Source organism: Rattus rattus, chromosome 13 (assembly GCF_011064425.1).
Source record: "Rattus rattus isolate New Zealand chromosome 13, Rrattus_CSIRO_v1, whole genome shotgun sequence".
NCBI lineage: Eukaryota > Metazoa > Chordata > Mammalia > Rodentia > Muridae > Rattus > Rattus rattus.
Window position 1 is genome coordinate 6,807,307 of NC_046166.1, and position 15,646 is coordinate 6,822,952.

The 15,646-nt window shown below is 43.6% G+C and overlaps 1 protein-coding gene across 28 annotated transcripts in view; it reads left to right on the forward strand.

Annotated features, from left to right (window-relative positions):
* Positions 1-11,342, forward strand: part of Pbrm1 (polybromo 1) — a 99,104-nt gene extending 87,762 nt beyond the window's left edge. For 10 of the 28 annotated variants that reach the window (XM_032918695.1, XM_032918702.1, XM_032918707.1 and 7 more), the window contains 5 exons: positions 410-574; positions 3,767-3,922; positions 6,854-6,924; positions 7,038-7,254; positions 8,454-11,342. In XM_032918695.1, coding sequence (XP_032774586.1) covers positions 410-574; positions 3,767-3,922; positions 6,854-6,924; positions 7,038-7,254; positions 8,454-8,626 — 782 coding nt within the window. In that variant the 3' untranslated portion in view covers positions 8,627-11,342. The remainder of the gene's footprint in view (positions 1-409; positions 575-3,766; positions 3,923-6,853; positions 6,925-7,037; positions 7,255-8,453) is intronic. The other 18 variants (XM_032918717.1, XM_032918718.1, XM_032918720.1 and 15 more) reach the window with 6 other exon arrangements.
* Positions 11,343-15,646: the final 4,304 nt, after the last annotated feature.

The following is a 15,646-nucleotide window of genomic DNA, read 5'->3' on the forward strand; positions in this document are numbered from 1 at the left end:
GTTCCAAAAATTATAATGGGCCATGGAATTGCTTCATGTTGAAATTATAATCTGTAATGCTATTAATACTAGAATAATGGCAGCGCTTCTCATCCTCAGAGTGCCTCGTGAGATTAACCACGGTGGTTACCTGGTGATGTGTTTCGATAAAAATCTGTGCTTTCTGAATGTGTGTTGCAGTCTTAACATTCTTGAAATCTTTGCAGACCAGTTCTCAAGATGGGATAGGCAAGCTGAAATGTAGGTTACCGGGTGAAGTCGGCCCGACTCCCGTGTGGAGACTAGTCGTCTGCCGTTCCTTCCATAGAGACAGAACTGTGCCTGTGTTTTACTAGTCCTGTTGAATGCAATGGATGGTATTTGGATTCCTGGGTTAAAACAGAATTGAAAATGTGAAATGCCTTTACAGAGCGGGCAGCTAAAGTTGCTGAGCAGCAGGAGAGAGAGCGAGCAGCACAGCAACAGCAGCCGAGTGCTTCTCCCCGAGCAGGCACCCCTGTGGGGGCTCTCATGGGGGTGGTGCCACCACCAACACCAATGGGGATGCTCAATCAGCAGTTGACACCTGTTGCAGGTAAAAACAGGAGCTAAGACCATTTTTTTCCACTTTAAGAAATTCCTTCATTTTTTTTTCTCCAAAAGGAGTAGGCCACAGTCTGTAGCCTTTTCTCATGACAGATTCCAAGTTTGAAGTCATCCATGTTGTCCTGTATTGCTTTTCCCATACAGGCAATGCCTCTTCTCTATCCCAAAAGTGGGCCCTAGGCCCGACCCTGGCATTTGGAAGGTAGCAGCTCCTCCCTTGCTGTGGGCCTGGTCCGGCAGTGTTCTTACTGCAGACGGCCCTTTGATACAGCACTACAGCAGGAAATAGAAGTAGGCCCTGAGTTCTGTTCCGAGGAACTCCACGGAAACTACATTAGCAGTCGTCAGGTGGTATTGACCCTGTCTCATGCCAGTTCAGTTTGCCCTATTCTGCTGCAGCCATCCTTAAAAGACTGACCACTTCAAAGGATTTTTGACAGTGAACTATTAAATCCTTTCTTGGTCACCAATGTGCATGATTGCTAAGTAGGGGGAGTCCTTGTTCAATTCACTGTGCCCACTCTGTGATGCTTTTCTATTAATGACATTAAACTGCATTTTCTGTTAGTATCCCAGTCACATACTTAAATAACGGATAAGATGAAAGAAAGAAAAGGAAAAGGAAATGATGAATGTGGTTTGCTTGTGTGTGTTGTCTCTGGTTCTGGTAGCCATAGCAAATTTGACTACTGTTGAATTGAAATCTTGTCTGACATGTCTCAACGAAAAGCCTGTGGACCACCTCTCAGGCCTCTCCGTATCTGGTGAGCTCTATACAAGCTGCCTGTGATTCTTCTCACACACGTAGTCTGACCTCATTCGCAGAGTCCAAGGCAGTGTTGTGCAAGGCAGCTTTGTGGGGATATTGTTTTTGTTTTTGCTGTTTTTTGTTCTTGCTGTTTTCGGGCTTTTTTTTTTTTTTCTCTCCTTTTTTGTTTTTGCTTTTAGAGGAAAGATCGCATAGGATAACTTTCCCGTTGTTGCTCCTAACTTGTGATGGCAAGTTCTCAGATGCACTGTCGCTGACCTCGGCCGTCGCACTCAGCAGAGCACATCTGAGCCACGGCTCTCAGTGCTCTCAGTGTGACTGACGCTGACCTAACAAATCTCATAACCGCCTGCTCTATTCCATGGCCCATTCTGGTTAATGGGGTTCCAGAGGTTTCCAGAAATCAGGTCTTGATCATGGGGACTCTGAAAGTTAGGATTCCCTCAGTGACATCCTATTTTGTTCTATTTGATGTATAATACTGTGGCACTATGTCCTTGACTGCAAAACCCAGGAACATACATTAAAATGAATACATGTAGCTAAAATGAAACAAAAATTAGCAGCTGCAGCATTTTAGCTCCCTGTTGGGGAACAGCGTCTGTGGTGAGGAGGGTGGTGCTCTAGAAGACCACTGCTCTGTCAGTAAAGGTGTGCTGCCCAGGCTTGTGGGCCACAGGAGCGCAGGGCAGGGATGCTCTACAGTAAAAGCCTTTGGTCCACAGTGAGAACTTTGCAGCAGAAAGGGTAATTTTTCATGGAGTTAGAGGTTGTTTAGGGCCTGAGTCTTAGCCGTCTTGTTGTCTGAGACCAGCTTTGCTTACAAGCATTGAAGCTCATTTGAACACATGTGACTGGGATAATAAATGCCGAAGTACAGTTTAATGAAGACAAGGTGTTGTGTCTTTCAGTTCTTGATAATTTAACCTTCAACCACAGCCTACGAAGGCTGCGTTCAGATGGGCTTTTGTAATTGAAAGCAAAGCCTCCCAACATTGTTCAGCTTCTCACCTACTTATCCTTAAAGGCTGGGCCTGGCGGTGTGTTGAAAGGGCAGTTTGGCAACATTGGATCTCATCGTGTTTTAAGATGATGGCATCTACTCGAAGCCGTTTTTTCCTATTTCATGTATAGAAACATCTCTGATTTGTTTTGGGTAGCTGTAAGTTTTTGCAGCCAGTTTAGATGTGACTAAGGAGGCAGGGTGAGTCAGTCTAGGGTTCTCAGTGTGCCTAGCTTTAGAAGACTAAACTGGTGCAAACAAATGTTTGAAATACCTCCTCAAAGAAAATGAGACTGGAACTCTCTTCAAGGAGTATTTTGGTGCTGTGCCCTTGCCCTTCCTGTGAGACACTGTCTAAAGTGACTGCCCCAGAGGGAGCCTTACATCGCTCATTGAGACTCGCACACATTCCGAGTGATACTTTGTTTTTGTCTTTTTGATAGGTGAGTCCTCACTGAAATTATTCTTATTCCCACTCCTTTTCCAAAAATACTTGTTTGCCATAGCATTTCCCTAGCCAGATGTTTTATAATATGATGGTATGCTAGGAAAATGAAGGAACAAAATTCCTCTGTTTGTAGGAAGTCTGTACCTCAGTGGAAATGCTCCCTGTCAATTGAAGGTCTACATGACATTGTGCGAGCCTGGAGGTAGTGGTGACAGCTGGCATTTTTCTCCTGCAGTAGCAGAGCCTGACTGACTCTCCAGCCGGTCCTACTGCATAGAGGCTTCTGAACTACCTGACTTCAGTCAGCTTGAGGAACTTAGATTTCTCCTTAACATAGTGTGAAATCTAAAGACGAAATATTATTTGTTGTGATAGCTGTTAGTTGTTCTCCAGCTCAAACCTTAACATAACCCATTCTCAACAGCAGTGGTGGAGCTAGAAGGGAGGAGTATATGAAGAAGTCTTGAGCCTTTTTTGCTCCCAAACTGGAGAACCATGCCTTGTGATCAGGACTGTGCACCTCATTTCCCTCCATTCTGAGTTCCCTTCATGTGCACCCACGATAGGGATGTGAGTGTGGGCAGAGTGGAGTAATGGGGTATGTACTGATCACTTGGAGTTGCAGGTCAGAACTGGTCACTGGTTGAACAGTTTGCAATAGTTCTGTCCTTGGGGAAGCTGTTACTACAACTCCTCTTTTATTAAGTGAAAACATTATGTTTAGCTTATTGAGAATAATTATAAACAATAATTTACTAAATACTAATTCATCCAGAAGTGTTGGGTTTCATATTTGTAACTTTATTTTGTTCATTACTGCAACAGAATAATTGCACTAATTGCTGTTATGTCATGCAGTACTAAGGGGCTTTACTCATTGGTAGTGCATGGAGGGGTTGTGATTTCTCAGCTCATATTGCATGTTAATGATGCATGTCTGAAATTTGTTGTGTCCTTCAAGGCATGATGGGTGGCTATCCGCCAGGCCTTCCACCTTTGCAGGGCCCAGTTGATGGCCTTGTTAGCATGGGCAGCATGCAGCCACTTCACCCTGGGGGGCCTCCACCTCACCATCTTCCGCCAGGGGTGCCTGGCCTCCCAGGCATCCCGCCACCCGGTAAGAACTTCATCCTCATTCACTCATTAATCTCATTTTCTTTCTTTTTTTACTCTTTTTCCTCCCTCAGCTAATTCTTCCAGGAGGGACCTGCTGCCCATGGTGGCTAGGCTTCCCTCACAAAGAATCCCAGAGTTGCCAGTAGTAGGGCTTGTCCTATGTGTTGATCAGGTGACCTACCAGCAGCAGCACAGGATGTACTGCAGAGGCCAGACCCATAGATCCAGAAGCTGGAGGCATGGTCCATTATCAGACATGACATGTTTGGAAAGCCGTAAGGGCCACAGCCTCTTATCAGAGAGTTGCCAGTTCAGAGTCATGTATAAAAGCATTTCTTTACCTGGTGAAATTCTTATCTCACAGGCTTGTCATTGTACAGTCCCTGCTCCATCTCTTTCTCCTCAGTAGCCCTTTTGAAGTAACCAGAACTGCGTATCTGAAGCTCTTCAGAACCCTCCACTTTGTAACAGTGTAGGGAGGGAGGGAGTTTGTACCGAATTAGTCTTGAGTCCTCTAACAAGCATGACATGACACTTTAAATAACACCTTGTTAGCTATGGACATATTTGTATGTCAATAGAAGCCAAAAGTTCTTCTGTGTAGAAATACATAAATGGAGCTCAGAATTCGCTTCATTGTTTCACTTTATAATGAAAGTTGATAGATTGGAAAATCACAAATTTCCATAATTTCCATCATATGCAAAAGAACTTACTTTTGGCTATAATCTTGTTAGGGGGAAATGGAGTTTTAAATAACTTAGAGCAGCAATCAATCCATTACAGAAATACCATCTAAGAGAGCCAAAACCCAGGTGAAATGTGGATGGAGCCTGTCAGGTTTACTCGCATTGTGCTTGGGTCCACTGCCCATAGAGGTCTACATGGTTTTGAATAATATTTCAGACGGTGACCCAGTAGTGTGTAGGGAAAACAAATGTTAGCTCCAACATACTTTTTTTTTTTTTTTTTTAATTTTGATAGGATCAGGCTGTGTACCCAAGGCTGGCCTGGAAATCCAGCTTCTCCTGCCTCACCATCCCAAGCTCAGGGACAGCATGCAGTCCACTCCTGCAGTTTAGCCACACTCTCTGTGTTCCTTAGATGACGGCCATAACGCCAACAACGCTTTTATTTTTCCAATGTTCCCAGAGGAAGAAATGGTTGTGCTCTCTGTACTTCATTCTGGAGGTGGTGACTTATGTGAAATAATTCTAATCATATGCCAGATGAACTCAGTCCTAAATCTGTGCCCTCATACCTTGGCACAAGGTATCTCTGAGTCAGTCTGTGAAACCTTGTTGGAGTTAACACCTTCTAAAAGTATATAGCACTTGATAGAAGTCCTGTTTAAGGCCAAGTCCACACCCCAATGTAACAGATGTGTTTGGTGGTTGTGGGGGCAACGCCAGCTTTGGAACAAAGTACAGCGCACCTGACAATAGGGAGTCGGAGACAGGAGGAGCGCAGTGTAAGCCCATGCACAGCTGCTCCGGCTTTGAGCTTCAAGGGGCTCATCTGCTTTCAGTGGCTTGCCCCAGGCACGTTATTTGTAAACAGGAAGTGGGAGAGGTTGCTGATTTGTTTGTGCTGCCCTGCAAATCTGTGATGCAGCCAGTTTTGGGAGCTTCCCAGTCTGTAGGACCTCAGGTCGATGAGTGACCTGTAGGGATCAGGGGTCATGGGTTATAATATGTTGCTGAAATAGCAGCTTATCTACTACAACTTCTTTGCACACGTCGTAAACCACCAGGACACGGCTGTGGTGGCTGGGTTACGATTCCAAGTACTTGGCATCTTCCTTTTTTAGCAGAAACTTTTTTCACTTTTTTTCTTTCTCTCTAACAAATAAGACGCCTTGTACTTCCTAGAAGTGACACTTAAGAACTCTGAACCTTCAAATGACCAATTTTCTGCCTGTCGGAATGCTAGCTATGGGAGAGAGATGTCTTTAGTAACCTGGGCTGGCCTCAGGTTTACAGCCATATTCCTGTTTCAGCTTTGTCAGTGCTGGGATGTCAGGTGCGAGCTAACACGCACAGCAGCACATGAGCATTTTAGACCGGAGCAGACCAGGAAGCAGGCTCCTCCTAGTCCCTCTGTACAGACCACTGCTGAACAGGACTTAGGCTTTAAAGAACAGCTTAAAATGAATTGGTTGTGGTTTGTTAGTTCAGTAGGCTGAGTCTCTTGGCTATTTTGTTTTGTTATAATAGCAAACAGATAGCCCTGAGATGAAAATTGTCTTAAAGACTAAATTTGGGACATTTTATTGTTATCTACTATGAGACAGCAATTGCTCATGAACATTTACCCAAGGAAGTTTACTGAGTGATTACCAGAGAGAAAAGGGCCACAACGTCTTTCTTTATTCCTTTGTCATTTGGAATCTGAGGTAATGGCAGCAAGGCTACTCCACTGCTTCCACATCATCCACTGAAATGCCTTCTCTCTGCCAACATTAGTGCCTGGGGTAGAGCCGGCTGGTGACCTGCAAAGGCACATTAAGGTAGTGCCTCCAGCCTCCGCAGGGTTCAGATAACTGTTCTTCCTCAGCCCTTGTTTCCTATCCCAGTACAATAGTTCCTGCTCAGCCCGGTCCCACAGGCTCCAATGGCAGAAGACTGTATGGTCAGAAGAAAACAGAAGTGCATTCTAACTGTGGTTCACTCACTACAGTTTCATGTGGGGTTTAAAACAATCCACGCCTGGAATAATTAATGCACCTCTGACAGTATACTATACGTTTAAGAAACCAGAAACAGAAGACTATAAATTCCCTAATTAGATTCCGACTAGGGTGCTTACAGCTCCTATTCACACTCGAGGGCAAAGGTACAGAGGCTGGCATTATAAATGGCACCAGCTCTTGTCAGTTATCAGTCAGCAAAACCCAGAGCCTCTAATTGTGCCATTGCATTCTGAATTATAGGTGTGATGAATCAAGGAGTCACCCCCATGGTAGGGACTCCGGCACCAGGTGGAAGTCCGTATGGACAACAGGTAAGCCTCCTCGTTTAATTTTCCATGGGCTCGAGATGCTTTAGGCCTCTGCCTTCTCAGAACATGTGTCGAATATCTTTTTGACAAGATCATCTGATCCCATGCTCTTTCAGGTAGGAGTTTTGGGACCTCCAGGGCAGCAGGCACCACCTCCATATCCTGGTCCTCATCCAACTGGCCCCCCTGTCATACAGCAGCCAACAACGCCCATGTTTGTGGCTCCCCCACCAAAGACCCAAAGGCTTCTCCACTCAGAGGCCTACCTGAAATACATTGAAGGACTCAGTGCTGAATCCAACAGCATCAGCAAGTGGGACCAAACTCTGGCAGGTAGGAGGGTCTTGTTGAAATGCATGTTTTCTCCCAGTCCTCTCACTGCTGCAGGCTCTTTTTCTTGTAAAGGGAAATAAACGATATATTTCATAGAATAGATGTGGGCTTCTTTGCATAGTGACCCAGTAAAAATGGGTTTAAAAAAATATCAAAGCTCGGTCATATCCTATTACCACCTTCTCAGATACCTTCTGATTCCCTTTTCAGGTTGTTGGTTTGTCTCCGTCCCCCCACCCCCCAGATATTTGAACATAGAATACATGTCAAATTTTAAAAAGGGAAACCTGGAAAGTTTAGTCTACCAAGCTGCTTATTTAGCTGAATAGGGAATGTGTCTAACATGGTGTTACCTAGTTTCTCACGGAAATTGGAAGCTTATTCATGTTTAAAAATAAATTTGTGGGGTTGGGGTTTTAGCTCAGTGGTAGAGCGCTTGCCTAGCAAGCGCAAGACCCTGGGTTCAGTCCCCAGATCCGAAAAAAAAGGAAAAGGAAAAAAAAAATTTGTGTGTTTGTGGTCAAGCACACATGTGCTTTGGTAGCATGGAAGACAGAAGACAGCTTTCAGGAATCAGTTTTACCTTCTACCGCAGTGGAACAGGCTGGGTCCTTTACGTATGCTGCTGCAGTGTTTACTTACTGTAGGCCAACTGCCCCTTAACTCTGGGCGTTGCTCATGTCTCAGACTGCCATCTTGCCTTAGAAGTTAGGACTCCTGAGACCAGCACCACATCTGCCTCTTTGTGTGGAGTAAGGGATGGCTGTCGTCTGACCTGTGCAATGAGAACGTCTGTGCACTGAGCTGTCTCCCTGATCCTGGATGGAGTTTTCATTTTTGTTGTTTGGCTTACGTTGAGAACTAGCTCTTAGTCTTAGAACACTGAAGAAACTGTTAATATCAGGGTTGTCTAGAAAAGAGTGTTAGTGGTCAGATATCAATGCTTAATAAGCTTTGCTATGATTGTAATTTATATCACATTTTCATAACTTTAATAAATATTGTTTTGTTTTAGTATAAATACATCAACCCTTAAAACTGGGGTCATTTTATCATCCTAAAATTCTAATGTCTGGGGGTTGGGGATTTAGCTCAGTGGTAGAGTGCTTGCCTAGCAAGCGCAAGGCCCTGGGTTCGGTCCCCAGCTCCGAAAAAAAGAAAAAAAAATCCTAATGTCTGTTTATATTTCAAATTTTCAGCTCGAAGACGGGATGTCCATTTGTCAAAAGAGCAGGAGAGCCGCCTACCTTCTCACTGGCTCAAAAGTAAAGGGGCACACACCACCATGGCAGATGCCCTCTGGCGCCTGCGGGATTTAATGCTTCGAGACACTCTCAACATCCGACAGGCATACAACCTAGAAAATGTTTAATGGCGTTACTGTTTCTTCTATGGAAGCAAAGAGTTGTGGAGCAGTAGCCATTTTAGTTACTGGGGTGGGAGGGAGGAACAAAGGATGATAATTTTTATTGCATTTTACTGTACATCACACAGCCATTTTTATATAAGGACACTTTTAATAAGCTATTTCAAATTTGGTTTTGTTACATTAAGTTGACTATCAAATACACAAAAGATTTTTTTTGCATATGTTTCCTTTGTTTAAAACCAGTTTCATAATTGGTTATATATAGTAATAGTTTTATCTTTACTTGTTAAAGGACTTTAATCATCAAAGGTTTTGGCTTGGCTTAGGGTTTTGGTTTTCTTTTCTATAAATATATATATTATATATATATATACACACACACACACAAAAGAAAAAAATGAAAAAAAGTTTACAAATTTAAGTTGACAATGAAATGTGAAGTTGGTCCTAGTTTACATCTTAGAGAAATGTATGTGTATGTTCTACATGCCTACATATCTGCGGGTTTTCTTACAGGTAAAGCGAAGTGCTTTGCAAAGTTTAGCGCATACATGTGTGACAAGTGCGGCATGTCCGCTCTGCTCACACAGAGGCTTACTGTAGAAATCTAAAGTCAGTGCTGTCTGTCCATCCAGTTAGTGTAACTGAAGGGTAGGTCAAGTGACTTTGTGCTGAGTTAGACATCGACTGTCAGTGACTCTTACAGAACATATGCTCAGATCCGAGTTCTATGTAGTTTTGGAAGGTAAGTGTAAGAGTACTTTTGATCAATTTATGATTCATCTATGATTTTAGTTTATGCCTTCATGTTATACATATATGATTTGAAACTGTACATCTGTTACCCTGGAAAACATTGAAGAAAGTACTGAAGTATGCATGGAGGTGGTTTATTTTAACGTAACACCTAACCTAAGAAAGTCTAGATGGACACAAGCTGTGCCTTGCGCATGGAACTGTGCAAGGGTAGACTGACTGCCTAGATATACAGATGTCCTGGATTCTTTATGTCCATGTTATCAGTTAGAGTATTTTGTTTGTTTCAGGGTTGGAATTCTCAACCAGAAATAATACTTTCTAAAATATTTTAAAATTCAGCTTGTGCTTTGGATTATCGGAGGAAATTATACTTTAAGAAAATGTTCACACACAAAAAAAGACTATTACAGATCCCAACACTTGGACTTGGTGACCTTGTCTTTCTTTCTTTTCTTGAGACATGGTCCTACTACCAACACTGGCTGGACTGGAACTCACTGTATAGACCAGGCTAGTCCCCAACATCTGCCTCTTCCTCCCAAGTGCTGGGATTAAGGGCAGGTACCATAAAGCTCGCAACCACACCCTGTCTTTCTAACGTGGCCCTAGAGTGAACACTGAGGCAGCGTGCAGTGCTCAGGTGGCAGCAGACGTGTCACGCAGTGGTGGTTTTGAACCCGCTTTATTCTAATGGGGTGGTTGTGTGGCGCAGATGCTGCTGCCCCTGCCCTGCTTTCGCTGAGAATGATTGTACAGCGACACTCTTCTTTAAAATATAACGGATCAGTACTCGTGTTTAATTGCCATGCTTAATAAATCATGAGAACAAAAAGAGTATAGAATGGAGAGCCACCCCTGGTAGCTACTTTAAACACAGGAGCCCTGAAACTTAATACCAGCAAGTAGTCAGCCACTGGATCTCAAGCTTCATCAAGGATTTTAAATAATCTTAAATTCTAAAAAATGTACTGCAGAGTATGCCAGTATCTTATTGTTAAACTGAATCAAATAAATCTTTGATTCCTGGTTATTTGGACCATTGACTCATCATGGACTATATAATGTAATCAGATTCTTTTCTTTTTAGGTATCCTTGAATTACACCAAAGAACCAGAAACTTAATTTTGGTTAAATTATTTATTTATTTCATGCATTCATTTTCTTTTTCTTTTTAAAGGTTTAGCTGAGGCTCCTTGGGGAGTCTCTAAAACCGCTTCACTATCAGCAGCTAGGGGTACTGGAAGCCAGAGCGCTCTCCTCCCGGCTCCTTCCCAGTGCTCTATGCGGTAGGAACCAAGAGCATTAGGGAAGCCCAGGTTCCCTAAGGCAGTACAGATCCAGCACAGGGTGCTGTGTCCCTAAGGCAAGCCCTCGTTACCTTAAAAAAAAAAAAACTAATTAATTAAAAGCATTTAAAGTACTATTTATTTTAGAATCATGCTTTTGGAGAGTATCAGTGATTACTTAGGGTATAATATTTAAGATCAGCCATCTTCAAAAACAGAAAAAGCCCTGACTTAAAGCAGTACAAGTAAACAATACACTTTCTCATGACTTTTAAGAACTGTAGTAATTTGGCTTAGGAAATATAATGACCTAATTGTTTTCAAAATGTAAGTTCCTGTGAAGAATTTTGTTTATATTGGGTTGGGGGACCTATAGGTTTAAAATAGAATGTCAGCCAGCTGACGTCAAAGACCTAGGTTTTACCAAGTCTGCCTTCCCCTTCTGAGGAAGAACCGGGTGGGTGAGGGACACTTGTGTAAAATCTCCAAATTGATGTTACAATTTTCAGCTCGAACGTTCATTTCCAGACCTGATTAAAATTTGGTTTGTTCTGATTTCTGTACTATATCATTATCTGAGGTTTTAAGTGGTAACTGGTTCTATACCATGTATGTATCATATGTTTGTTCATCAAAGCTTTTTAATCGGAATAAAAACAGAGTTTGCAACGTGCTTTGGATTAGCAGGTTTGGTGGTTCTGTTTAAGCTGTGTCAAATGTTTGCAGCAGACTGAAGAGGAGTCCTACAGCCCTGGTTTCATGGTGCTGAGGAGGGCAGGGAGGCCAGTTCAAGGTAGGAAGCGCTCTGGCCAGAGGGAAGGTAATATGTAGATCCCATTTGCAGCCTGACAACCCCACATCTCTCAGGGTTTGCAGCATGAGCAGAAACAAAACACAGGTTTCAAAAAGGAAGAGCAAGTTATTGAGGGTAGTCAGGGGGTATCTAGAAGCAGAGAACTCATTTTAAATAGCTTAACTGTGACCATAAGACAAGTGGTCCAGGAAATTCTTTAGTTTTAAAAGTTCTTAAAATGTGTCATACTTTTAGTAAAAAATGATGGTAAGGGTTGGGGATTTAGCTCAGTGGTTAGAGTGCTTACCTAGGAAGCGCAAGGCCTTGGGTTCGGTCCCCAGCTCCGAAAAAAACCAAAAAAAAAAAGATGGTAAAATCAGCCAGCTGTTTTCTTCTAACACCACTCTGTGAAGCCCCGTGATTCTGTCCTGAGATTGCAGGTGGGGTACACAGTCACCTATGCCCATGAGTGAAGGATCGCTGATCCCTAACATTCCACCCCAGCCCCGCACAAGCAGATACTGGTAAATGGTCTGTACCTTTTTGAGAGTGTGTATTCGGGTCAGCTGGCTGGAAGCTAAGTACTAAATAAATTGACAGACTATTACTCCCCCTCAATGGCATATTCTGTATTCATGTCTTGGTGGTGTTTCACAAATGTGGCAAGGTGTTTTGATATTCCTTTACAAGGAGAAAAACTTTGGAAAACTCCATGGTCCAAGAATACACTTTTCTTGAGAGGAAACTCACTGTGGAAAATTCAAACATTAAAAAAGAACTAATGTGATTGAGTAAACACTAGGTATTTAAGTAAGTCTTCCAGGACAGAGCTGCAAGAGAGAGAAGCCTGATGTAGTAGGCGCTTTCCTCAGTTCATGGGTAGAAGCCTGATGTAGTAGGCGCTTTCCTCAGTTCATGGGTGGAAGCCTTATGTAGTAGGCGCTTTCCTCAGTTCATGGGTGGAAGCCTGATGTAGTAGGCGCTTTCCCTCAGTTCATGGGTGGAAGCCTGATGTAGTAGGCGCTTTCCCTCAGTTCATAGGTAGAAGCCTGATGTAGTAGGCACTTTCCTCAGTTCATGGGTAGAAGCCTTATGTAGTAGGCACTTTCCCTCAGTTCATGGGTGGAAGCCTTATGTAGTAGGCGCTTTCCCTCAGTTCATGGGTAGAAGCCTGATGTAGTAGGCGCTTTCCCTCAGTTCATGGGTAGAAGCCTGATGTAGTAGGCACTTTCCCTCAGTTCATGGGTAGAAGCCTGATGTATGTTTCCCTCAGTTCATGGGTAGAAGCCGCTTTCCTCAGTTCATGGGGGAAGTAGGGCGCTTTCCCTCAGTTCATGGGTAGAAGCCTGATGTAGTAGGCACTTTCCCTCAGTTCATGGGTAGAAGCCTGATGTAGTAGGCGCTTTCCCTCAGTTCATGGGTAGAAGCCTGATGTAGTAGGCGCTTTCCCTCAGTTCATGGGTAGAAGCCTGATGTAGTAGGCGCTTTCCCTCAGTTCATGGGTAGAAGCCTGATGTAGTAGGCGCTTTCCCTCAGTTCATGGGTGGAAGCCTGATGTAGTAGGCGCTTTCCCTCAGTTCATGGGTAGAAGCCTGATGTAGTAGGCGCTTTCCTCAGTTCATGGGTGGAAGCCTGATGTAGTAGGCGCTTTCCTAAGGTCACGGGTGGAAGCCCTCAGTTCATGGGAGGAAGCCTGATTTAGTAGGCGCTTTCCTCAGTTCATGGGTAGAAGCCTGATGTAGTAGGCACTTTCCCTCAGTTCATGGGTAGAAGCCTGATGTAGTAGGCGCTTTCCCTCAGTTCATGGGTAGAAGCCTGATGTAGTAGGCGCTTTCCTCAGTTCATGGGTAGAAGCCTGATGTAGTAGGCGCTTTCCCTCAGTTCATGGGTGGAAGCCTGATGTAGTAGGCGCTTTCCTCAGTTCATGGGTGGAAGCCTGATGTAGTAGGCACTTTCCCTCAGTTCATGGGTGGAAGCCTGATGTAGTAGGCGCTTTCCTCAGTTCTTGGGTAGAGTGAAGGGCGTAAGTTACAGTAAATGCTAAGTTCATATCTTTCTGGCCTAGTGGCTCACACTTTTAGTCCAGATACTTAGGGGATAAGGCAAGAAGATTGCAGGTTCAAGGTCAGCCTGGATAATTAGTAAGACCCTGTCTTTAAAAAAAAGCAAAAGGATGGACACACTTGTATAGACAAAGCCCTAGTCTGAACTCCACTACTATCCCAGTCAAAAACATAGCATCCTAGAATCTGTGGTGTAGTTTCGAAAAACTGAACAGTATTTTAGGAAGTTAAAAACCTATACCCTGAGGCTGCAAAGATGTCTCACAGGTTGAGTGCTGTTCAGTAGACTCAAGTTTGATCCCCAGCACACATTGGGAGATTTATGATTACCTACAACTGTAACTCCATGGGGTTCTGCAGCCTCTGGACACCTGCAGGCATGTGCATACACACACACACACACACACACACACACACACACTTACACATTAATTTAAAATTCTTCACAGCTCCCAAACTAATGTCCTCTTAAAATATTTTATATTAAATATTAAAATCAAGTTGTCCTACCAGTTTCAAGTTTCTTTAATAAAACTCATGGGGAGGAGATAAGGTGGGCAGGGAAAGAGCTCTAGCAAGACACACGCTGGCATTTACTGTTACTTATAACACATGCTGAGGATTCACTCCTTTTATTGTCTTTTTGTTTTTCAAGACAGGGTTTCTCTGTGTAGCCCTGGCTGTCCTGGAACTTGGCTCTCTGTAGATCAGACTGGCCTCAACCTCAGAGGTCTACCTGCCTCTGCTTCCCAAGTGCTGGGATTAAAGGCATGGACCAACCACCACACCCACAAGTACTCGACTTCTAAAACTGGACGGCTAGCCACATACTTGAGAATTATACAGCTTCTTACACAGAAGTGAATCGATAGAAAGTGTCTTTGTGTGATTCACGTACCAGATGACACAAGCAGACAGATGAAGTGTAGCATATTTCTTTCCCTGGTGTCACTGGTCATTCCTGGTAACCAACAGTGAGCTGAACTGGGTGAAGTCTGAACAGCTGAGACTCTACACTGAGTTGACCCTAACATTAACAGACAAACTCAAAACAGGAAAAGCTGCTAGAAAAAAAGTTGAGACTTTCTGGTTCTATTTTTTTCAAGACAGGGTCTCGTCCTAGTCCACCCTAGCCTTGATTACTGGTGCTCCTGCCTCCACCTCTACTGCGCCCCACACCCATCTAGTAGTATTTGTGACAGGGGTTATTAACTTGATGTTACCCTGTGGCCTTCGAGCATTAGCTGAGAACTGCCTGCCTCTGCCTCCCAAGTGCTGGGATTAAAGGTGTGTACCACCATGCCTGGCTGAAACGTACTTTTTCTTTAAAATGTAGGTCCCTTTCTTGTTTGAAAACATGGCATTCCTTTTTCCACTAGTGATCCAAACTTATACTAGGGTCAGACTGCCCAGTTGCCTTTAGTAGACTTTCCCCAATTTGACTGGATTGTATGTTAGCTTTCTTGCTTGTATCTTTTTTTTTTTTTTTGGAGCTGAGGACCGAACCCAGGGCCTTGCGCTTGCTAGGCAAGCGCTCTACCACTGAGCTAAATCCCCAACCCCAGCTTGTATTTTTACTAGGTGTGCAGCCCTGCACTAGCAGAGCAGTATGTAGTCACTAAGGAAATCACACACACACATACAAATGCTCACAGGCTGGAATAGGACAGAAACATGACCAGTGTGGTTACCCTAGTTAAGGTGACTATGGCCATGATTTCATCGAAATTGTGTCAAAAAGAAACAAGGCTGGGGCTAGAGAGACACCATTCTGCTCAGTGGTTAAGAGCACTCTCTACTCTTCCAGAGGCCCAGGCTTGATTCCCAGCACCCACACGGGTAAGTTCACAACCTTGCCAGCTCCAGAGCATCCAGTGCTGCTGTCCTCCACATGTACCTGCTCTCTCAGTCATGCTCAAGTGGAAACAGTCACATGCATGCATATACATACATACATACATACATACATACATACATACATACACACACAATAAAAATACATATTTTTTACCTTTAAAAGGCTTCACAAATAATCCAGACTGCATTGCAAAACATCTTGGTTGATCTTTGAATAGCTTATGAAATGTTTTGTGAGACACTGGGTGAGTTTTAGGAAGATGG